Genomic DNA, 25,262 nt, shown 5'->3' with positions numbered 1-25,262 from the left:
TATTTGAGCTGAGAACAAGATATTACCTTTTCCCTTCTCTCTGCTACCTTATTGACTCCCCCAATCCTGTTGACACAGAACTGACATCAACACCAGCATGAGGATAATAGGGATTCTAGACGAAGGGGAAAGGAAGAAATGGATGGAAAATAATAACCCCAAATTCTGGCAATGAGGAAGACAGGGATGGCTCAGTACTATCAGTTTGAGGAAGTATATTTATAAATTATAAACTGTCACAATAAGAATAATTTCACTTCTTATGATAATAGAACATTTGAGAAAAAAATCCAGGTATCCAACACTTAAATATTAAAATTCAGTGGCTCAGTGGGTTAAGTGTCTAACCCATGGTTTCAGCTTAGGTCTGATCTCATGGTTCATGACTTTAAGCTTCTGATTAGGCTCCACACTGTCAGCAAAGAGCCTGCTTGGGATTTTCACCTTCTCTCTCTGCTCCTCCCCTGCTCACTCTCTCTCTTTCTCAAAATAAGTATATAAAACTTAAAAAAAATTAAAAACATTAAAATTCAAATAAAGAATAGAGATATGGTACATGATACAGTTTTAAGCAACAATGCCATTTCTTTGATGGTTGGCCACAGAAATGAGAAAGAATTTGATGTTTGGGGCGCCTGGGTGGCTCAGGCGGTTAAGCGTCTGACTTCGGCTCAGGTCACGATCTCATGGTTCGTGGGTTTGAGCCCTGCGTCAGGCTCTGTGCTGACAACTAGCTCAGAGCCTGGAGCCTGTTTCGGATTCTGTATCTCCCTCTCTCTCTGACCCTCCCTTGCTCATGCTGTCTCCCTCTCTCTCTCTCTCTCTCTCAGAAATAAATAAAACGTTTTTTAAAAATTAAAAAAAAAAGAATTTGACATTTTCACTCAAAATACATCTTCTAAAAATGGATTTCCAGATTTGGGATGTGACCACAACATTCTCACTCAGTAAAATCAATATAATTAAGTTCTTTTAAACCGTTGGATTGTGTATGATGGCTGAAACTAGATTTGAGAAGAAACTACTGATTTGTAGGGAAACAAAAGTAATCAATAGGTTTTAAATTATTATTTTAAGGAGTAGTTTCACACTTCTGCACCCACTCCAGAATATAAGGAGCTTGAAGAAGCATCACTTATAATGAAAAAAGAGCTGACTAATTTTAAATGCAAGACTCTTTCGATTTAGTGGAAAGCAAAATACACAGAATAAACAGCTGGCCTAAAGTCTAAGGAGAGCCAGGAGCCCACAGGTAGAGAAGAGACTTGAGCACTCATTTATTGGAGTAGATGCAACTGGACACTGGTAAAAAGAAATTAACAAAATGATGGAGGCTAAGAGCAGACTGGCAAAAGAGGGAAGCCCCTGGGATTCAAAAAAGTGAAGAAGTCTGTACTCTCTTGCAGGCTCTTTCTCCAGGAACAGCAGTGAGTACTCAAAGAAAAATCAGAGCCTTAAATGTGTCCATGTGAACAATAAACAAAGCCCATTGTCAGTAAAAGGAAGGACATAATAAATATCAGAGTGAAAATAAAAGAGACTTCAAAAGAAACAAATCATCAATGAAACTAAAAGCTGATTATTTTTAATGATGAAATTAATAACACCTAGCAGACTCATCAAAATAAAGAGCCAAAATAAATAAAATCAGAAATGAAAGAGGAGGTTGCAGTTGACACCACAGGAATACAAAGGATCATAAGAGACTACTACCAACAATTATATGCCAACAAATTGAAAAACCTAGAAAAAGTGGATAAATTCCTAGAAACACATAGCTTTCCAAGATTGAATCACAAATAAATAGAAAATCTGAATAGATCAATTATAAGTAATGAAAGTGAATCAGTCATTTAAAAACTCCCCCCAAACGAAAGTCCAGGAGCATATGGCTTCACAAATGAATTCTACCAAACATTTAAAGAAGAATTAGTACCTATCCTTCTCAAATTATTACCAAAAAAAATTTGAACAGGAAGGAATGCTTCCAAACTCATTTTGTGAGGCCAGCATTTCTCTGATTCTAAAACCATAAAAAAAAGAAAATTATAAGTCAATATCCCTGGTGAACATAGATGCAAAAATCTTCAACAAAATATTAGCAAGTCCAATAATACATTAAAAGGATCATACACACTGAATAAGTGGGATTTAGTCCAGTGATACAGTGAAAGTTCAGTAACTGCAAATCAATCAACATGATACACTACATTAAGGAAAGGAAGGATAAGAACCATATCATCATTTCAATAGACGCAGAAAAAGCATCTGACAAAATTTAACATCCACTTCTGAAAAATAGCTCTCAACAAAATGGGTACAGAAGGAACATGTGTCAACATAATAAAGACCAGATATGGCAAACTCAATGGTAAAAACTGGAAAGCTTTTTCTCTGAGGTCAGGAATAAGACAAGGAAACTCACTCTCAACACTTCTATTCAACATCATAGTGGAAGTCCTAGTCACAGCAATTAGGCAAGAAAAATAAATAAAAGGTATCCAAATGGAAAAGGAAAAAGTATAATTGTCACTATTTGCAGGTGACAGGATTCTTATATAGAATCATGAAGACTCCACCCAAAAAATCTATTAGAACTAGTAAATGAATTTAGTAAAATTACAAAATTAACATACATAAGTCAGTTGCATTTCTATATACTAAGGAGCCATCAGAAAGAGAAATTAAGAAAAAAATAAAACACAGTAAGAAAGACTAAAATACTTAGGAACAAATTTAACCAAGGAGGTAAAAAAGAAATATATGTATTCTGAAAACTATAAGATGTTAATGAAAGAAACTGAAGAGGACACATATAAATGGAAATACATTCTATGTTTATAGACTGGAAGAATTAATGTTTTTAAAATGTCCATACTACCCAAAGAAATCTACATATTCTATGCAATCTCCATTAAAATACTAATGGCATTTTTCACAAAACTAAAACAAATAATTGTAAAATTTGTATGGAACCATGAAAGACCCCAAATAGCCAATGCAACCTTAAGAATAACAAAGCTGGAAGTATCACACTTCCTGATCACAAACTATACTACAAATCTATAGTAATCAAAACGTATGGCACTGGCATTAAAACAGACACATAGCTCAATGGAACAGAATAGAAAGCCTATAAACAAACCACACATATATGGTCAATTAATCTATGACAAAGGAGGCAAGGATATACAATGTGGAAAAGGCATTCTCTTCAATAAATAGTGTTGGGAAAACTGGACATCTACATGCAAAAGAATGAAACTGGGCCATTATAACAGGACCGTTATACCCTGTACAAAAATAAATTCAAAGTGGATTAAAGACTTGAATGTAAAATCCTGGAAGCATGAAACTCCCGGAAGAAAACATAGGCAGTAAACTCTTTGACATCAGTCTTAAACAATGTATTTTTGGACCAGTCTCTTCAGGTAAGAGCAACAAAAGCTAAAATAAACAAATGTGATGATATCTAACTAAAAAGGTTTTACATGGTGAAGGAAATCATCAACAAAATGAAAACACAACCTACTGAATGCGAGAAGATATCTGCAAATCATATATCGAATAAGAAGAACTTATACAACTTAATATCAAGAAACAAAAAACCTAATAAACAATGAACAGAGAAACTGACAGATATTTTTCCAAGAAAGACATACAGACAGCCAACAGGCACATGAAAAGATTTTCAGTATCACTAATCATCAGGGAAATGCAAATCAAAACCACAATGAGATATCACCCCACATCTGTCAGACTGGTGATTATCAAAAAGACAAAAACAACAAGTGTTGGCCTGGATATGGAGAAAAGGGAACCCTTGTACACCGCTGGTAGGAACATATGTGAAAACTGTATGAAGGCTCCTCAAAAAATTAAAAACAGAACTACCATACAATCCAGCAATTCCACTTCTGAAGAAAATAAAACCACCAAAGAGATATATGCACCCCTATGTTCACTGCAACCTTATTTATAGTAACCAAAGGATGTTAACAACCTAAGTGTCTATCAACAGATGAACCTATAAAGAAAATGCGGCATGCATATATATATAATGAAATCTTGCTATTTTTGACAATATAGGTGGACATGAGGGTATTATGCTAAATGAAATGTAAGACAGAGAAAGATAAATATCATGTAATTTCACTTAGATGCGTTATCTAAAAAACAAAGAAGGGGCACCTGGGTGGCTCAGTCTGTTGAGCATCTGACTTCGGCTAAGGTCATGATCTCACAATTTGTGAGTTTGAGCCCCGCCTCGGGCCCTGTGTTGAGATCTCAGAGCCTGGAGCCTGCTTCTGATTCGGTGATTCCTCTCTCTCTCTCTGCCCATCCCCCACTCATGCTCTGTCTCTCTCAAAAATAAACATTAAAAAAATTTTTTAAACAAAATAAATGAACAAACCAAACAGAAATATTCGTACACACAGGAAACAACTGTTGGCTCCCAGAGTGGGAAGGGGGGGGGGGGGCAAAATAGATGAAGGAGATTAAGATTAAGAGGTATAAACTTCCAGGTATAAAATAAATAAATCACAGGGATGTGACATATAGCATAGGGAATATAAGTCAATAATACAGTAACAACTTTACGGTGGCAGATGGGGATTGTTTTGTAATGTATGTACACCTGAAACTAATAGGATACTGTATGTCAATTACACTTCAATTTTAACAAAGGAAGGAAAAAGAAAGTGTGTGGTGCAGGCCCAGGGGAGAGGGCAGCAGCCGTGTGGGAGGGGGCAAGAAAACTCCTCCTGTACCGTTCTCTCCTGCCTCCTCTCTGTGGAGCAAGAGCTTATTGGTGGGGAAAGAGCAACAAACATTCTCACCCTCCCGGACCTGGTAAAACCCACTGCAGCTAGGGGAAGAAAGAAGCGAAAAAGCCTTCCTCCTGGAGGTGGATCAGGAGAACACCCCAAGACCTATGACATGGTGCCTGTGTAAGACTGAGATTCGGGGGGCGCCCGGGTGGCTTAGTCGGTTAAGCGTCCGACTTTCGCTTAGGTCATGATCTCGCGGTTCATGGGTTCGAGCCCCGCGTCGGGCTCTGTGCTGACTGCCAGCTCAGAGCCTGGAGCCTGTTTCAGTCTGTGACTCCCTCTCTCTCTGACCCTCCCCTGCTCACGCTGTCTCTCTCTCTCTCTCCTAGAAATTAAAAAAAAAAAAAAAAAAGAAAGAAAGAAAAAAAAAAAAAAAGACTGAGATTCGGTCAGAACACCAGGGACTGCCCCGCCCACCACCAGTGCCCTGCAGGGCTAAGCCAACAAGCCTGAATAACAAGTAAAAGAATCGCTGGGATGGGCCAGGAGAGAAATACCGGAAGACCTTGTCTGACATGAAAGGGAAGATCTAAACTGTAGGGCCGAGCAGAGAATGCTCAGGCAAAACCACCTCCACCCTAAACACAAGGTATCACTAAAGGAATCTGAAGGCTGTGGTGCTCTGGGGTAACCATAGCAACAACAAACCTCAAACCCAGCCCGACTCCTAACTTGATTAACTTCTTCCCCCACCACACACAGACACACTAAAGGCCTAGGAGAAGGAGAAGTGTGCCCTTTCCAAGGATAAACAGTACCTCAGTTGCTACCAGCTACGCGAGATATCTGGCTTCCAACAAAAATTATGAGGCAGGAAAAAATCCAAGACACAAAGCAATCATCAGAACCAAACTCAAATATGACATAGATGCTGGAACCATCTGACAAAGATATGAAAATAACTATGATCAATATGTTAAACGCTCAAGCGGAAAAAGTAGACAACATGTGCAATCAGGTAATTTCAGCAGGGAGATGGAAATTGTAAGACTCAAGTGGCATTGTAGAAATTTTAAAAAATACAATAATAAGGAATGCCCTGGATGGGCTCATGAGTAACCCTCTCTCTGCTGAGGAAAGAATCAATTAACTCGAGGCGGGTCACTAAAAGTTACCCAAACTGAAACGCAAACAAACAAAGAAACAGAACATCCAAGAGATGAGAGACAATGTCAAGCACTGTGACGTACACATAATTTAACTCCAGAAGAAGAGAGAAGGAATAGGGTAAAGAAATATTTGAAGAAACACTGGCTCAGGGTTTCCCAAAATGAATGATAGACACCAAACCACAGATCTAAGTTCAGAGAAAACCAAGTAGGAGAAATACAAAAACAAAACAAAACAAAGCCTGGGGAAAATTTAGCTATTAGTCCTGTACCAATGTTATCTGCCTCGTTCTTATCATTGTACCTGGTCATGTAAAATGTTTGCATCAGGAGAAGCTGGGTAAAGGGTGTATACAGGAATTCTATGCTATTTTTGTAACTCTTCTGTAATTCTAAAATATTTCAAATTAAAAAGGTTTTTAAAAATGACTTTACAGGGGTACCTGGGTGGCTGAAGTCCGGTTAAGCGTCCGACTTCAGCTCAGCTCATGATCTCACAGTTTGTGGGTTCGAGCCCCGCATTGGGCTCTGTGCTGACAGCCAGCTCACAGCCTTGGAGCCCGTTTCAGATTCTGTGTCTCCCTCTCTCTCTGCCCCTCCCCTGCTCACACTGTCTCTCTCTCTCTCTCTCAAAAATAAATAAAACATTAAAAATTTTTTTAAATGACTTTACCATTAGGTACTACATTGAGAAGGTACTAGTAATGCCTAGAATAGAAAACGAAAATAATTTTCTAAAGTACTCTCCGTACTCACTCATCTCCCACCTCTAGCATTTGTGTTCTTGAGTTTGGAGTTTGTTTAGCTTTTATTTTGTTTTTATTTATTTATTTTAAAAAATTGAGGAGGGTAACTTCCTTTTTTTATTGAAGTATAGTTCACACACAATGTTATGTTAGCTTCAGGCATACAACACAGTGATTTGACAAGTCTACACATTATGCTATGCTCACAAGTCTGGCTACCATCTGTCACCGTACAAATCTATTAACACAACATTGACTGGGGGTGCCTGGGTGGCTCAATCAGTTAAGTATCCAACTTGGGCTCAGGTCATAATCTCACAGTTCCTGAGTTCAAGCCCCACAATGGGTACTCTGCTATCAGCACAGAGCCTGCTTTGGATCTTCTGACCCTCTTTCTCTGCCCCTCCCCCACTGGTTTTCTCTCTCTCTCTCTCTCTCTCCCAGGTAAATAAACTTAAAAAAAAAATACCATTTACTCTATTTCCTATGCTGTACTTTTCATCACCGTGACTTACTCATTCCAGAACTGGAAGCCTGTACCTCTCACTTCCTCTCACCCATTTTGCCCCCAGCCTGCCCCCAACCTCCCCTCTGGCAAGCACCGGTTTGTTTGATTTTGGAGTTTAAATCAGATCTATGATATGTCCAAGGAATCCAAGTACTATTTATAGTATTATTCTATGGAAAATATCCCCTAATCCAAACACCTAATTCACAATGGAACTTTAAGAGCAGAGCAGAGCAGATTTGTGAGTATTGTGATTATCTAGGGTTTCAAATACACTTTCACTCCCAAAAGTTAAAAGCAATTTCTTTGATACACACTAATGGTGTGGCCGCTGAGTGGGGCGTGGCTCCGCCCCCCCAGGAGTAGGCTGCATCCAAGGGGTGAACAGAGAGTCAGGAGGCCAGGCTCCTCCTCGGGTGGGAAGGCAGGCGGAGCTGGGTGGAGTTAGACTTTAAGGCTCCAGCAGCTGGCTCCCTAATGGGAAAGACTGCTATTCAGGCTCTAACTGTTGCTACAAGTGGTCAGTAAAGACAGGCTGATCTAATGGAAGAGCTAGAAAACCAGCTGGAGAGAGCACCATGCTGTAGGCTGGTCTGGGGAAAGGAGGCGGAGCTGCAGCTGGAAGAATAGCAGATTTCAGAGAGGAACCCGTGGGTGGAGAGGTCGGGAGCCCAGGTTTTTCTGGTGCAGGACTGTGCCCAGGGAAGCAGTGCCAGGGCAGGAGCAAGATAATAAAGGATTCGGCAGTAGGACAGGAAGGTTAGGAGAGAGCTGTCGGAAATGAAGTTGCACCGATAAGCTGGGATCGGATTGTGGGGTCCTCCAAGCTTCCCTACGTAAGGTCTAATGCTTTGGAGAATACAATAAAAAGGTAAACTGTCTCTTAGGAACGCATAGGCATGCCAAACAGCTCCTCGGTGGCTTTCAACTAGTTTTGAATTCAATATTCTCTCCTCTTTCAAGCCCTTTCCCATAAAGCTGTAATAATTCTGAGAAGCGCCTGTCTGAGCTGCTTAAACAAAGCTTTTTGTGCTAACGGCTCCCGCACCTCCAGTTCTGCCCTCAGTTACTTGAAGGATTTGTCTTTGGCGGCTTCTTCCTGTGTCTCTTTCTGTTTGTCTCCCCCAGGTGCGCATGTTTTTCCTTCTCTTCCTATTAAAACTTCCTCCCGATTTTAGACAACTCACCAGTGTAGGATCTCCCCCAAGGGTGTCTGTACACCTTGGACATGTTTTTAAAAGGTTTCCCCACATCATTCTGGGACTGGAGGAGTGTGTATTGGGTCAGAGACCCTCAGAGGTGAGACGCAGCCTGGTGAGGGGCTGAGATCTAAAGCTCTGGAATCTTGGCCCCAGCGCCCACCAGATGAGTAGCCTTGAGGTCAAACAGAGATAGATAATGAGCATGCCCACCTGTCTGGTGCAAGAGAGGATTAAATAAACTAGTGTGTATGAAATGTCAGACATAGTGCCCAGTGCACCGACATACGGGCAGCTGAGACAGATGATGGCAGTCCCCATCTCTGACCGCGGTGACCTCCACGATGCTGAATTGTTTAAGGACGTGGTAACCACTCCGAGCAGGAGGAGAAGGAGGGCTATTTGGGACCCAAGAGCTGAGCTTGAGCTCACTGCCTCCTAGGGAGAAGGGACCTTCTGACTCCAGGTCCAGAGGATCCCTGTTGGCTGAACTCCTGTGCCCAGCCCTCAGGACCCTCGTGAAGCCACTGCTAGTGTGTCTGCATCCCACAGGCTGGCCAGGCTGCTCTCCACGCTGACCTCCTATTCTGGAGTCAGTCAGCTTTCTGGTATTCTTCCCCATGCGGCCAATCTGTTCCCTTACCTCGTTCCCTCTCCGGCGACCCCTTCTCAGCCTCAGGTCCAGCCTCCTTCCCTGACCGTCTGGCTTGCGTCCGGCCTCCAATTCTGAGGCCCACAGCACCAAGAGTACCCTGTGCTGACCCGTCAGTCACTCAGTTTTGCTTCCCCATGTATATAATCAGGTCCTTCAGGCCTGAGACCTTGCCTCATCCTCCTTTCCCAGCCCCCTAAACAGCTGGGGACATCCTGCACAAAGAGCAGGTGTCCTATCCATGCATGTTGATTAAGCCTCAGTGCAGGACCTCACCCTTGACTCTAAAAGGGGAAGCCAGCAGTCGGGCTAAAAAACTACAGATCCTTTCTGTAAACACTGCTTCCTACCCAAAGAAGCGGAGCAGGCTGCAATTGGCGCAGCAGCCCTGGCCATACATTCACAGGAAGGGGCCCCTTGCCTGTGTGTCCCCCCCACCCCCACGGCCTCCCCCAGCACACATCTTTCCACTTTGTGTGAGGCCCCAGTTTAGACCATTTCTCCACAGAGCCTTTGCTCCCCTCTCCCACAAAAGCCAAGTTCACCCATCCTGGACTTCCCCCATTGTCACAGCGCTCTTGTCGCCTGTTCTTAACAGGAAACTTAAGGGAGAACAGTGACAGCCTCAACTTCTGGAAAAAAAAAAAAAAACAACCCTCCCCTGGGAACAAAAGTGCTTTGCATGGGCACAATAAAAATACAAAAAAATGTCAGCCTTGCCAGTTTCTACAGTCTCGTGACAAAATACTCTGTACACACAGGGTGTTTGTCACACACAGGTTCCATCTGCCCCAGTGCACCGAAGGTCAACAGAGCTGACCCTCAGGAAAGGCGCTGACTGCACAGTTCACCCCTAACTCTATCTCCCTCTTCTTTTCCTTCCTGTCCTCAACTTTGGAAGGCGGACTAGCAACCTCGTTTGCCAGTGCAAAATGAAGACGTAGGCTCCCCTGTTCTAAAATTATTAAGAACTTCAAAATATCCTAGGACAGGGGAGCATTTAGTTTCGTATGGGGCTCTTCCCCTTGCCGTGCTGGGAGGGTGGACCCCTGCCCGTGGGCACAATCCAAGGCCGGGCCACTTTCATTACCCCTATCACCACAGGAAGATTCCTGCTTCAAAGTGCAGCCTCAAACCGTTTATTTGTATTTAAGCCTCTTATCTCTGATTTCAGGATAAAAAGCATTTCTCCCTCCTTAAAGGGCCTTGAAGCATCAGCAAACAAACGAAGGGTTCCAAGGCAGGAAGTAGGACAGACAGGATAGATGAGTGACAGAGGAAGCCAGTGCCACGTGGGACTGCTCGGACCTTAAAAGTGAGCCAGCGTCGTGTCTCCAGCGCATAGTGAGGTGAGAGACGGTCAGAAGGGCCGCCCTGAGTTCTAACGCCCTCAGTGCCCTGGAGATGCTGGCTGAGAACCAAGGCCCAACTCGGCACCTGCAGCCCTCCTGCTGTCCGGCCAGCCGGCACACCTCCCACACCCCAGACACAGGTCAGACGCCCCCACTGTGCAGAAGCTCCCTCCCACTCTGCCCCTACGCGCCGTTATTTCTGCACCAAGATCTCCTGATGCCCCCCAAAATGCCCATAAATGCATCTGAATGCCTGCCTTTACCTTTTCAAGTTTATTTAGGGGCACCTGGGTGCCTCAGTGGACTGGGTGTCTGACTCTTGGTTTTGGCTCAGGTGGTGATCTCATAGTTGGTGAGTTTGAGCCCTGTGTCGGGCTCTGTGCTAACAGCATGGAACCTGCTTGGGATTCTCTCACTGCCTTGCTCTCTCTTTACCCCTTTCGCACTTGTGTCCCCCTCCACCTCTCTCTATGTAAACTTAAAAAAAAAGGTTTATTAAAAAAAAAAAAAAANGTAAACTTAAAAAAAAAGGTTTAAAAAAAAAAAAAAAAAAAAAAAAAAAAAAAAAGGTTTATTTATTTTGAGAGAGAGAAAAAAAGCATGCCTGCCTTACCTTTTCTACCCCAAGTCACCAAGTTGCTGACTGAGAAGTATATCACCAAAACGCATGCTGAGGAAAAGAGCCCACTTCCTGTCCTCACAGCCCCAAGTACCTGGCTCTCCAAGTAGCCAGGACCTGGAAATGGATTTGACTTATCCAAAACAGCTTTAGCAAAGGGGTCATAGGGTATCCCTTAGACCTTATAGTGAGACAGCAATGGAAGTCAAAAACTCAGCTCTTCACTCCTTGCCTTAGCTTCCCAGAAGGCACGAGGTGTTGGCTGTCGTGCACAGGAAGTCGGAATTTACTGTACAGGCAGCTACTAAGGGTTTATAGCGATTTCTATGTCCCCTGCTTCATATGCATCTCAAGGTGCCCTCAAAATCTTCACTTCCTTGCAAATCACAGCTTGGCTCTACCTCACCACAAATCTGACCCGCTCTTACTACTACTAACCTGGTGGAGAGGGACAGAAGGGCCACCCCACAGAGACAAGTAGACACAACTGTCTCACACAGATTCACAATCTCAGAAGTTTGGATTATAAAAGAGGAATAGTTTGGAAAGCCAAATTGTTTTATGGAACCATGTCAAATTCATGTCCAAGAGGTTTACTTAAAAATAGGAAGTCAAAGCCAAAAGTTATGCCACTAAGATTAAAATAGGAGTCTGGATATCCCATAGTGAAGGAATAACTAAACCACAAACAAAAAGATTTTCTGTTCACTTAAGGAGATAAACATTTAGGCATCCTAAGGCACAGGATTTGATCACATTTTTCTACTTTAACTCCTTTTCCCAGATAGTTATAAAAAAAATTCACACTATTCTGTGAGAAGCCAACGCAAAAATCAATGCCAGCAAAATGTCTAGGGAGAGGGAGAGGAGGCACATGCTGTTCTCTCTGTTTTAGAGACAGAAAACAATTACATCAATATAGACAGTCACCAATGTGGTATTCTCCCTCTGCAAGCTTCACAGCACCCTAGAAAGTGGCCACTGTCAGATCAGACCTGATAAATAATCTATCTGAAGTCCTTCTTTTAGAGAGGAGGTCCCCAAAGGATCGGTGTCGTGTCCTGGTCACCCAGGAAAGTGGATGGCAGATACCGTCCGGGGACACGTGCTTGGCAAAGTGGAGAAGAAAAGAAGTTGAAGCAGCGCTTTGCATCTTCCAGAAGGTTGGGGCTGGATAGGGCCTTGGAGGACATTAAGTCAAGACTCTTCAGAGAGATGAGGAAAACCAGTCTTAAGAGACTTGAGGCTGTTGGTCAAAGTCACACAGCTCCCTGTACTCATGTCATCATGCTACCTGCCTCGAAGGTAGCTTTAAGCTTTGCCTAACTATTTTCATCTGGAAGCATTCATGTGTTTTTATTATGATTTCTTTCAACACAAAGAATCCCCATTCTTGTTCTGGGTTCGGCAGATCAGCTGCCTTTGCTTAGAACTGAGTGTGGAACACCCCAGCTATTACCTAAAATTGGCTTTTTACTAAACCACTCCAACTTCCGGACTACTGATACCCCAAACACAAAATCAATCTCTCTACAGTTATGTTTAGAAATCCAAATAAGTTATTTCAAAGAGCTATTTCACCCTTATAAGGTCCCATCACTTGTTCTAACTCCTAGAAAACAGATTTCAAACCAGACCTTTTCCATTCTCTTCTTTCTTCTTGACTGTGTGTAGATCATAGAATCAGGAACCAGGATTGAAAAGCCCCTCAAATGTAATCCAGTCCAGCTATAGCTCTGATCCTCGAATCATGAATTATAATGTCCTGACCAAGTGGCCATCCACTTGGTGACCAAATTCTCACAGTGATAGGATTCCCAGTTTGCTCTGGAACATCACTATTTGAAAGTTACTCCTTATGTGGACTTTGACTCTACCTCCCTGAAACGTCCTTGGACTAGTGGAATCTTTCAAAATACCCCACTTCCTGAGAATACAAAAGATTGCCACCACAATCTTCTGTGGTTAAGAATGAAAAAAGTAGGGGCGCCTGCGTGGCTTAGTTGGTTAAGCGTCCGACTTTCGCTAAGGTCATGATCTCACGGTTCGTGGGTTCGAGCCCCGCGTCGGGCTCTGTGCTGACTGCCAGCTCAGAGCCTGGAGCCTGTTTCAGTCTGTGACTCCCTCTCTCTCTGACCGTACCCTGCTCACACGGTCTCTCTTTCTGTCTCCTAGAAATAAATTTAAAAAAACATTAAAAAAAAAAAAAAGAACGAGAAAAGTGAACTAAACTGTACTTCTTATGACAGTCAAATAAGTATAAATATATTCAAGGTGTGTGTCTATTCACTCATCATAAGGAAATAGCCCACTAGGCTTCCTCCAAATTTGGAAGGCATGTGTGGATTGATCTGCCTTAAAACAGGCCATGTGCCGCACATGTGAGCAACACTGGGTAGCTAGGGCAACAGCGTCTCCACAGAAGGTCAGCTATGTCTCAACACAAATAAACTCAGGGACGGGAGGCCTGTGTCACTGCTGACTGAGAATAACGGGCCTTGTGTATCAAGATACTGTACACAGAAAAGCAGACAGGGGTTTCAAATACGAACGCAGATGAAAAATCACAAGGGCCAACATTCCAAATTGGAGGCGCTGACTTATAACTAAGTTGTTTTGAAAGTGCTTCCTATGTGGGCAGCTCTTGGGGCATTCTCCAGGGCGAGTGGTGACCAGGATTTGCCATTTGAAAATAAGGATGTTTATGACTTTCCCTGGGGGTCCCCCAGGATGATACTGTATGTGGAAATGTTTCATGGACTCCAGAGCACTAAAAATTGTGCGGCTATGACGTCGTGACATTTTGAACTCTGAGTGCCCAGCATGTGCTCCTACTTGCTAGCTGCCACATGTGCTAGGTATTTTTCACACCTGATATAAATGAGTAACATCAAAAAACACCCTGACAACCAAAAAGCTCGATCCTGTACAAGATTTTGTTACCTGGCCCTACCTATATGAAAATAATTCTTTACCAAAATTACATGAGTTCATGGTTTACACGTAAAGTGGAAAAAATCCTAAGATGGGGAAGTGTCCAAAGAGAACAGGGATAATAGCAGCAAGAGCCGTTCTGATATGACTAAAGAGACTCTCTCGCCTGCAGGCTGATGAGAGGGGGGTCACGGAAGCAAAGTTGGGAGTAAGGTAACAGTGGACACAGATACAGGTCTGAGAAGTTGAAGTAGATTCTCTCCAGAAACAAGAGAGAGAGGTGGATGCCCTTGGAAGTTATGTCCTCTCCCACATTAGTTGATTTTTGCCCCAGTAACAGTGGAAAAGCTGGTAAGAAGGTACTAATGAATCTTCCGAGAAACTACTAATGAATCTTCCAAGAAACTAGGCAAGGCCAATTTCTCCTCAGAGTAGACACAATCACACACAAACTACTACTTGGTTGTTCTGTGCCCAGGAAAAAAGCTGAGCCATTCATCTCACTGGTTTTCCCGTGTTGTGATGGTCTGTATAATATAACCTAGTGGTTAAGGATGGGGGACTCTGGAATCAGATTTCCCAGGTTCAAATCTTGGCTCTGTCACTTGCTGACTGAACAATCTTGGGCAATTTACTTAATTAATCTGAACCTCAATTTCTTCATTCCCTCCTCATTGGGTCATTTAGAAGAAGAAGTGAATTAGTATGTATAAAGTTCCCAGAACAGTGTCTGGCAAATGTTAAGTGCTGTAGACCACACGTTTGCAATTCTCCTTTTCACGGGCCTGATACCCAGGCCCAGTTTCTAGGAGAAGGGCCCAGGGAAGAGATCAGTTAAAACTGCCTATCATCCTCCATCTGGGTTTCAGTACTTTTTGTTTACATTTTGCTTTCTTTCTTCTTGAATGAAAGCAAGAACTTCTCCCTTCTTCTGCCAGGGAACAATGAACCTGTCCACTCAAGTAAGTGTGGCTTTCATGAGAAATTAAGTAGAATGGATGTTTCTGAGAAATAAAAAACCCACGCTATATACCTTCGCTGTGGCTCACTCTCTACCAGCCATTGCCAAAGCCAGCCGCCCGCCTCCCGCCGCTGTGACGCGCCTGGGTGCCTGGACCCAGATGCCTTTCCTTCCACTTTCCACCGCGATCCACGAACTTGCCAACCTTCTATGAAATCCGAGGCCGAGTAAGGGCGCTGATTCGGGCTGCCCTCCGCAGGGCCGTTCAGGGTCTCCAAGGCCGATTCAATGGCTTCCACCAGCTCATCCCGCTTGTCCTTCCTCACGGGCTTCTCTTCGGGGTGGCGGGTCAGGCCAGTCTCCAGCTGGTACACCTTCTGCAGGGTGAAGCTATCGAAAGGCACGGCGGCGTACTCGGTGGCCAGCTTGACGCCGGCGTGCACCTCCGCCTTGTCCACCTGGGAGTGCAGGAAGGCCAGCAGGTCTGCCTGCGTTTTCTCCGGGGGGCCCTGCTCCAGCCCCAGGCCCGCGTCGCTGGGGTGATACTGCGCGTTCTTGAGCCGCTCGCTCCTCTCCTGCAGCTCCTCCTTGAGCTGTGCGATCTGCCTCTTGAGACTGCTGATGTAGTTGCGGTGCTGTTCCTCCCAGTCCTGCAGCGCGGCCTGGTACCCCTCCTTCCCCGTGGGGCCGTTGGCCCTGGGCAGCCCCAGCTGCTCCTCGTCGCCTTTTGGGGTGCAGGCCAGCATGTAGAGGATGGAGACGGCACAGCAGAGCAGCACGAGCAAAAGCACCACCCGAGAGACCCAGGCAAGCAGCCCCCGGCGAACCATCATCACTCAGGAATCAGCCATGCGTCCAGGCCTGGCGACATTCCAGAATGCCAGGGCCCCGCCGAAGGGCTTCCCTGGACTAGACCGCAGGGAGCGTGTGTCTGGAGCCCCCGGAGCTGCTTTCATCCATTTCTTTCTACAATGTGCCTGGTCCCTTGAAGTCAGCTACCGCAGTTTTCCTACTTCTAGAGGATGATCTTCCAGGCAGGAGCAGAGAGTTAGGTGAAGCCTCCAGCTTTTCACATTCATTCCCGTCATAGCCTCCCAGACGTGCAGCAGACCACAAGAGGGGACCTGGGAAGGGAGCAGACGACAAGACACTTAAGACAGTAACGCCCTTATGTTCGCTGTGGTCATCAACATTCCCCTGAGGTTTACAGAAAATGCTTATGCCAGGGGATTAAATATTGGTCAATGTTTCGAAATCAGAATACAAACATGCATTTGTAGATGAGTGCACATAAGAAACAAAGCACGCAGGAAAAAGATTGGAAGGAGATATGGCAAAATGTGAATTCCCTCTGGGTGAAAGCATTAATGGTGATTTTCCTTGCCTCACTAGATTTTTCTGTATCTTATAAATTTCCCACAATGGCACATATTATTTTGATGGTTAAAAGGGCAAAAGCGAAACTTTAATGAAACTGAGATTGCAGGCAGGGACCTCTCCAGCCAGGGCCTGCCCAGCGCTGATGGACGCAAACGGTGAGGTCTACACGCTCTCACCTGTGAGCACTCATTCTGGGCAGTGCTCAAAGCTGACAAAACGGTCTTCAAACTCCCTGATGAGGAGGTGGGGAAGCACCTGGAGCTTGAAATATGCAAATAATAAATGTGGATAATAACATATCAAGATGGCATCCGGGGACTGCTGTTTCGACGAACTCTCCAATTCTGCTTGCAGACAGGGGATGATAAGTTTACCACAGAAAAGGATGGGGTGGGAGAACAGAGACCAAAAATACCTGTCTTGTCAGGACTCAAATCCCAGGCATGTCTCTGCTCCAGCCTCTAGAAGGAATTCTGTGTCCTGACTGACCATCAAGAATACCCAGACAGATCGCAGAGCCTTCCATTCAAATACATGCTCTGCATCTCGACTCCAAACCTCTGTAACAAATGAGAAGCCAACCTAACTTGCCTTCTCCACTCCCCCAGGCTCCCTTCCTTCCTCCTCCACCCATTAGGGCCACACTCCTTCAACGTTATCCCTTCCTCCTCAATCCCCTGTGCTCGTCGCCCCCTTCCCCATCTGAGCCAGAAAACAGAGAGAAATAATGATAAATGGAAAATAGATCAAATAAACTTTCTTGCTTAGGGAGATTTTTACAAAATTCTTCTCAGGTGCATCTTTTTATATAACTTCTCTTAAAAGCAAGCTCCCCAAGGGTACTATGTCCTGGCCATTTTCTAAAAATTTGACACTTTAAATAATTCCCACAATAACAAAATTACTCTTTACAGTCTTCATCCAACCCAGAAAATCCAGATTCCGGGTCAATAGTCACCTAATTTACTGGTGGTCTGTCCCATTTACTGACTGGAAGTAGAACTCCTGCCAGCTAGCAACTTCAGGACCCCTGGGAAAAGGGAGAGCTGTTCTCTGCAGCATTCTTGCGATGCTGAAAATACAGTAAACAGTAAAAGCTTCATGGACTTCATCGGATATTCACCTGCTATGTCTTATGCACAAAGAGAGAATTCTTCTTCTATTACCCTGGTGATGTGCCTCTTACAGATACCATTATGTTACCAAAATAGTTTGTTTCTCAATTTTCCTTAAAAATTCAATTCCAATATTCCCCTTGGCCCAATGAGTCGCTCTCCTATAATTTAGAACAATACACAGTTATTAGTGCTAAGTTTAAAGCGCATGTTTAGCCCTGGAAGCCTTTTCTGTCTGATGAAAATCTTGGGATTTGTATAATTACTATAATTCTGTGATTAAAAACATCTCAGCTTTGGTATTCAGGCACCTTGCTGTTTTTAATGAAATCTCTCAGATGAACTCATTATATCCAAGTATTAAATTACCAGTGAAGACATGTTATCATGTTATTCTACCATTTTAAAGACTTTTGCTTTAAATGGGTGTCATTAAAGACAAAATAAGCAAATCAAAAAACAGAAGTGGGACATTCAACATTACTGATTGTGCCACAGAAGCAAAGTGTGCCATCTTTCTAACAGATTTTTTTTAATGGAATAATTGTTACATTTGCATAATAAATTGAAATCATGTTGCTTAACGAAGCAATATATTAAACCTATGGCTAGAGAAATTTAAAACTGTATAATAATTATTTTGTTCTGTTCTGTATATCTTTTTAAAGTCCAGCTTCTGAATTTCACTGGTGTAAATCCCAAAGTTATTTGGAATTCCATTCTTCGAGATGTAAAAGGACAAAATAAACAGATCTTAGGAAGAAATAACTCTTGAAAAGAAATAACAAAGAGCCATAAAAATTACTGCCAAAGAAGTGATAAATTTCTCCTTTTAAATGTCAGGAGCAGATAATACACGTCAGAAACAGAGTTCTACATCCTTAAACAGACAAAATGTTTCCTAACTATTCTTGCAGTCTAATCTGTAATCACAACAGTAACAACTGGCTAAACTGCAGAGGATCAGAATATACACTTCCTGAAGGCAGGAGAATTATCCTTCTGCTTCATGCTTCTATGCAGACTGCAGCGTTTTCATTTGGCAACACAGAACGTCATTTGTAAGAGCACAGGTTACTTTCACCAGCGCTTCCACATACAGGAAAGAACACCTCAGTGAGATGTAACCAGACCAAACGTCTAAAAGGCCCCGTGCAATCTCTCCATCTCTACAGAGGTGTCAGGAGAATTAAGAGTTAACATTTATCATGTGTTTACAGACTTACAGATGGAAAGCACCATGTAATTACCAAGGACTACTACAAGTTAGAGGTGACAGTGAAAACATAGCTTTATGTGATCACAGCAGCATTGTGCTAGTATTTTAAAAACCTAGAAAAGGCACCTGGGTTTTAGACTAGTCAGTCTTTGGGGGTAGACAGGAACAGGGAAGGAGTGAGAGCAAGCTGGAGCCCTGTCAATAACCAATTTTAGAACATCTGGGAAAAGAGCGGTACAGATTCTTTTTTTTTTAATTATAGAAGATCCTGTGTTCGTCAGATTTCTTGCCATTCACGTTTTTAAAATCTTTTAAGATTTTGTTTTTTAAATCTCTACAGCCAGTAAGGGGCTCAAACTCAAGATCAAGAATCACATGCACTACCAACCAGGTGTCTCTCTCACCACTAACATTTTTAAATGTCTGTCTTTACTAACTGCTCTCAATACTTTCCTGTCCCTGGTCAATTCCCTAAGGATGGTTCTGTGACACATCCTGTCCAAAGCACTGAATTTATTGACTAGAATGAAGGGACTATTCAAGCACAATGGTCTTGCTACCATTCTTGCAATTCCTGGGCAACAAAACCACAGGCTGAAGGCTTCTTCACAGGCTCCTGTAAAGGCAAAACAATGCTGAAGGGCAACGCTTTCTAGTATCCACCCAGGTCCGAGCCACCTAAAGCAAGGTTATTCCCCAAACTCTCAAAATGGAAAAGCATTCTCAGCACAGACTGGGGTTCCATCATCCATGGGCCAGATTCATCCTAGGAGTTTTCTCCCTGGGGTACACAGATAGAGGACCGTTTAAGGAATCTACAGCACTTTCTGAACATTTAAGGCAGAGAGTCTGAAAGACACAGTAGGCCTATGCCAAGGCATCCAGCAATGGAGTGGGTTTCTCAGACTCTAGGTGCAGGTTGTCTAATGGCTCTGACATCCTGCTGGGACCAGAAAACATCCAGGACATCACTCACATCCCCCAAGTAACCCAGTAGTGACCCAACAGTGGGTCAAAATCACAGTCTACTCCATCTAGGATACTGCTGTTACCATACTTAAAACAAATAGTTCTTAAGCACCTACTAAGTTGAATGCACTCCTATAAGAAGTTACGGGAGAGAATGAACCAGGCACAAATTCCAACGTCAGCATGTTTATAAGCTTAGAGTTTAAAGCCTTCTCAAATGACTATAAGCCCCAAATAGGCAAGTACCATTAAAATAAAGTGTTGATGCCATGCTCCCCACCTACCAAATGTATAGGGAAGATAGGGATGTTGAGAAGCATAAGAAAATAAATTTTGAAATGACAAGCTTCAAGTTTAAAACAAATGATAGACTCAACATTCGTTAAGATAAGATAGACAAGTGACTACAGGTATCATTTCATTTCATAGTGGAAGCTCTTAGAGGGTAAAACCAAGACAAGCCTAACTTGGAGCCAGAGTCCAATATGTATCCCAAATGGAGACAGTGGACATTAGAAATTCCATGACTAGGACAGAAGTGGCTATTAGGATGTGTGTGTGCACTTCACTCCACAGATCCCAGTGAATGCTTTGGTCATGAGGGCTGTATACTATGACAGAGAGCCTGCCAAGATGTATCTATTAATGGCCGCAAGTTGCTCATAAATCACCAAGGACTCCAGAGGCAGAAAGGACAGTGGTTTCGTGGCAAGACCAGGTCAGGCACTACTACACGCTACAATGACAGACCTTGTGAGTGATAAAGGAAACTATTCAAGGAGCAGCAATAAATTCTACAAGACATCCCCACCCTGTGTGCAGGCACAGCCAAAAGGGGTAATGGGGAAAAAAATAAGCCACGTCTACTGCCCAGGAAGTGGTAGACCAAGGCCCCAGTGCTGCCGTGTGAGCCTCCTCCACTGTGGCACATACAATCAGCTCTTTGACGGCAAAGGCACAAGCTAACCTTCAGGCAAAGGATTAGCCGTACCAATAGAACATAAATTAAGGGTCTATCTCTTGCACAAACATATCATCCTGGACGTGCGTGGAAAAGGCATCAAGTACGGATTCTTATTCAGAGAGCTTCCAAATACTCTCAAAAATGCATATGTGATATAAATGTATCTAACACTAAGCTTTACTCAAACACATGGCTTCTTGGTAATTTCTTCCATTTCAAGCTACCATGCAAGGCTACCATGCAAGGCACCCGTGGCCAGCTTCCCATGTGACCCTCGGTACTGTCTCCCTCTGGGTTTTCATGGCTGTGTTTGCCTCCCACATCGTACTGTGGATTTGATGTGAGTGACCAATAACATATGGCAGAAGGGGAGCACAATTCTGCAAAATTCAACAGAAAACAGAGAAAAGCCGTTATGAGAGCTGAAAATCCCTAAAGCTCACGGCGCCTCCTCCCAGTCCATTTTGTTTGCAGACTTTTCTAAGTCTTTTCCATCTGCCTTCTCTTAAAGGAAATGAGTACATACAATGAACTCCTGCAACTGCTTAGTTGAGTCCACAATCATCTGCCTCCTGTGCACAGTTAGTTTGGGGTTGAGGGTACTTGCAAAGAAGTGAAAATGGCCTGAAAATGAGCATAAGGGCTCATAAACTCCCGAAACCCGGGAGCGTTAGAGCAGGGTTTCTCAGGGGTCAGGGCTTCCTGGAACACAGGTTTCTTTCCTCCGTGAGTCTTTCTTTAGTGACTATCCATTCTAGTGCCCACTGCTGAGGATAACCTCAGCGAGGTTCCTGATAGGGAAGCAACACCGGAAGCAAGGAGGGAAGTGGGTCAGGATCACTGTCCAAGAATGACGAGGTGCTGAAGCCCATCCCAGAATGGGCACAGGCTTCCCGTCAAGTTAACAATCAAACACCCAGAGAGATCTGTCAAACTGGCCATGAAGAGTCTGAAGCATTCCTCCCTGACACCGGCCACCTGGCCTGGGGCTGTGCCTTCACACAGAAAGGGGACTACGTGGACTGTGGCCTAGGTCATGCTGGCAGCTTTGCTGCTTTCTTCCTCTGACCTTGGCACTCAAGATGGGCAGTCTCCAAACTTATCAAACGTAATACCACATTCTAGGCAATAAGTAACTTTTGACATATATATAAGTATGTAAATGTACTCATTTGTAAGTTATATACAAGTTTTACGGTATCGTCAAATTACGTACTCCCAAAACAGTACTCTTAAAATAATGAAGTATAAAATTTTTTTGTTTTCTCACCCTGATGACCCTTCCTGGGCACCCCCAGGGACCTCACTCCAGGGGGTAACGGACTCTGTGATCATGCTTTATGTCCACGGGCTCCAGTCAACAGTGAATTCCAGGACCCAGGGCACCTGCGTTGCTGTTCCCTTCTCAGAGGGACTTTCCTGCCTCTGGACCATACTGACTCCATCCCAGGGTCCCCAACATCTGCCTCCAGGCCACATGCCCAGACCACTGCCAGGTCTCTGCCAGGAACACACTTCCTTCTCTTCCCAGAGAATTTAGACTTAGCCTTCAAGATGGCCCTTGAGGGTCTGTTCTGTGAGGTCCTCCCTATAACCTGAGAGCACACTCTCCAGGGACCAGCACGGAGGGCCTAAAGGAACTGGAATGATTACTTGTCAGCTGAAAACTTCTTAGCCGAGAAGTACCCTTCCATCCTCTCAACTCCACACTGGTCTCCTGAAAGACCTTTTCCCCTACTTTGAAGCACAGAAAAAGAAATATGGGGAAAGAAATTGGGATCTGCTGGTCAGAAAACTAAGGCACAGAGATTAATTACAACTGCACATACCAGCGAGTCAGGAAACATGTCTACACCTTTTTTGTTATTCTCTCTTGTTTTGATTTTTTTTAGTTTATTTATTTTTGAGATAGAGACAGAGCATGAGCAGGGGAGGGGCAGAGAGAGGGGAGACACAGAATCTGAAGCAGGCTCCAGGCTCTGAGCTGCCAGCACAGAACCCAATGTGGGGCTCGATCTCATGGACCGTGAGATCATGACTTGAGCCGAAGCCGGACACTTAACCGAGTGAGCCACCCAGGTGCCCCTGATTTTGGTTTTTAATTTGCTGGCAACACTTCGAAGAGAAGAACTGATAGAGAGGGGCTTTCTGAATATGCTCAGATTTACCATTCTCCCCCCGACCCCTGCTCTTGTCACCTCCAACCCTGTTTCAAGGGGAGTCTCAGGGGATCACTCAGCATAGGCGGCAGCCTTGAAGCCCGCAGAGTGAGAAGAGAGAAAGGCCCCTGCATAAGAAGGCAATTCTCAAGGGACTCGGAGTAAGTCTAGAGAGAACTTTTTCCCGGCAGGAAGGAGTCTCACGCATACATACAGGACTGAGTCAGCTGCCTAAATGCTGCAGAGAGAGACCTGCCTAGTCTCTGTCTCTGCTCAGTCCCACAGGGCTCTCCGCAGCTAGGGGAGACACCCTGCACCACAAAATAGGAACCCTGTGAAACTGGGCCTCCAATACCCTTCATTGCTCATAATTACAACCACTTACTGAGCATTTGTTTTGGGCCAGACATCACACTAAGCACTTTATAAACATTATCTCATTTAATCCTCGAAACAATCTTATGAGCTAAGTCTTATTATCCCCCATGGAAGATAAGGAAACTGAGACTTAGAGCAGTGAAGCAATTTGCCCAGGGCGCACAGCTGGCAGGTGGCCCAGCCCGGTTTCAGATCCAGCTTGGTCTGACACTGAAACCCTGCTCTTACCCACTGGGCTCTCCTACTCATCACCCTTAAAAATCCGGAACGGCTTGCTGAGGCCTGTTTGAATTCATAATGAACCTTCTTATTTATGAGTTTGTCCAGCCCCTAGATGTGCCATTAAGCACTGTTTCTCTATAGATAATTTTTGTGTCTCCCCATTTAATTGTGCTTTGCATTTCCACATCCCTTACTGGCCATGCAGATTCACACTATCCACATCCCTTACTGGCCATGCAGATTCACACTATCCCTAGAAATAATGCCAGGTCCAGCCATGCCCAGTGTGAGCCTTGCTCTGGCCCCACAGCTGGGGCTAGGAAAAAATACCTCTGCAACACCCCAGTGCTTCTGAGCAGATGCCAGGGACTTACAGCCACATATCAGGTTTAAGACATCTCAACTAAAAAGCACCCTAGCAAGTAGAATTTTTAATCAACTGAAAGATGTTCTTCTTTGAAAGGAGTAAAAGAGAACATCTCTCTGTTGGTCAAGATGTTGGCGGGCATCACTTCGGAATTCTTTCCTGCCAAGCACCGATTTCTCACTTCTATCCCCCCAAGCAGGGCAAATGGAGACGTCCACGCAATGGCCATGCACCAATGTGTCAACTAATCACCTCACATGCAGGCCAAAGTCAGTCCCAGCATCAGTGGAGATGCAGGGAAGTGCACCTCCTGAGGAGACCACGTCCCAAGGTCATACCGCACCGCACAGCTTCCAGGGGAACGCATGCTGTTAATTAAGAAAGAAGTGACTAATTAAAAGTGAGCAATGTTTAAAGCCAAGGACCTTCTAGCTAAGTAATAAGCATGGGGCCTAGAGCAGATGCCAGGCAGTTGCTGAGTGGTAAATGTCAGTTCCGAGGGGAGGTCAGAGGTGTGAATCGCATCACGTTACGCCACGAAGGCTGAGGTGGGTGCAAGGTGGGATGGGCCCCCCTTTAGTTATAGCGAGGGCGGCACAAAGAAGGAAACTAGAGCTCTCTCCTTCCTGATAACATGACCCATGCACCTTATTAGCAGAAAGGGGATGAAAGATAAGATGAGAAATAGGTTTGCCAAATGCCTCTACCATGTACCCCCAATGGCTTTAAAACATGTTTAGACACACAGCTCCCAGAGCAAGATAGAAGTGCTCACCTGGGGCAGAGGCAGGAACTGATGTCCTTTCCGGCAGCCCGGGGAGAGGAGGGGGGTGCCACTGAGGACCACTGGAGAATCACCAGGCCTCCTGCATTACCTGCTGTCTCACCTAAACCACAGGTGAGTCATTTGATTCCTATTCTCTAGACGATAAAACTGGGATTTGGGGAGGCTGGTGACTTTCCCACATAGGTAACGGGCCCCCACATCCCCAAACACCACCAGTCACCTACTGCAATCAGCCTGACATTGCAGGGTGTAGACAGAACTACACAGCATGTAGAATTAGACAAAATCAGCAAAGAGAGGCAATGCCCACAAGCAGGGCCACAGAGAAAGAGCAGGAAAGCTGAGAACACGTGCATGTGGAGCAGGGAAAGCCCTAGAAAAGGACAAAACAGGCCTCTAAAGAGAGATGGACCAGATACCAGTCTCTCAATGTGCAAAATGGCACTGTGACCTGAAGGCAAGAGTTGGGAGGGGCACACCTAGCACTGTCTACCTTCTCTGGGCACCAGAGTCATTCTTCCCCCCGTCCCCAGTCCTGGGCACCAGTCAGCCCATGCTGTGTGTGCCTCTGGTCTGCCTCCGGTCTCGTGCAAGAAGGGTGTGCGCACTGCAGGCTCCCTGTCAGGCATCCGACGGCCCGAAGGGAAAACCGCTGGAAACATCCTGAATCGAAAGGGTCTGACAGCTGCTCTCAGGAATCAAAACATGAGTCCCATGTCTTGCTGACATGTTTGGGGTGAGAAGGGTTAAGAAGAAAACTGCTACTTTTAGGCTAGATGAGATAAACAGC

At 44.4% G+C, this 25,262-nt stretch overlaps 1 protein-coding gene across 3 annotated transcripts in view; it reads right to left on the bottom strand.

Moving 5' to 3' along the window:
* Positions 1 to 25,262, bottom strand: part of CSGALNACT1 (chondroitin sulfate N-acetylgalactosaminyltransferase 1) — a 336,617-nt gene that overhangs the window by 75,628 nt on the left and 235,727 nt on the right. For all 3 annotated transcript variants that reach the window (XM_039235638.1, XM_039235636.1, XM_039235637.1), the window contains exon 3: positions 15,118 to 16,036. In XM_039235638.1, coding sequence (XP_039091569.1) covers positions 15,118 to 15,745 — 628 coding nt within the window. In that variant the 5' untranslated portion in view covers positions 15,746 to 16,036. The remainder of the gene's footprint in view (positions 1 to 15,117; positions 16,037 to 25,262) is intronic.

The sequence above is a fragment of the Hyaena hyaena genome, unplaced genomic scaffold (assembly GCF_003009895.1).
Source record: "Hyaena hyaena isolate Hyena2069 unplaced genomic scaffold, ASM300989v1 scaffold_100, whole genome shotgun sequence".
Taxonomy (NCBI): domain Eukaryota; kingdom Metazoa; phylum Chordata; class Mammalia; order Carnivora; family Hyaenidae; genus Hyaena; species Hyaena hyaena.
Note: the sequence above shows the minus strand (reverse complement) of the source record. Positions and strands in the feature narration are given on the sequence as shown.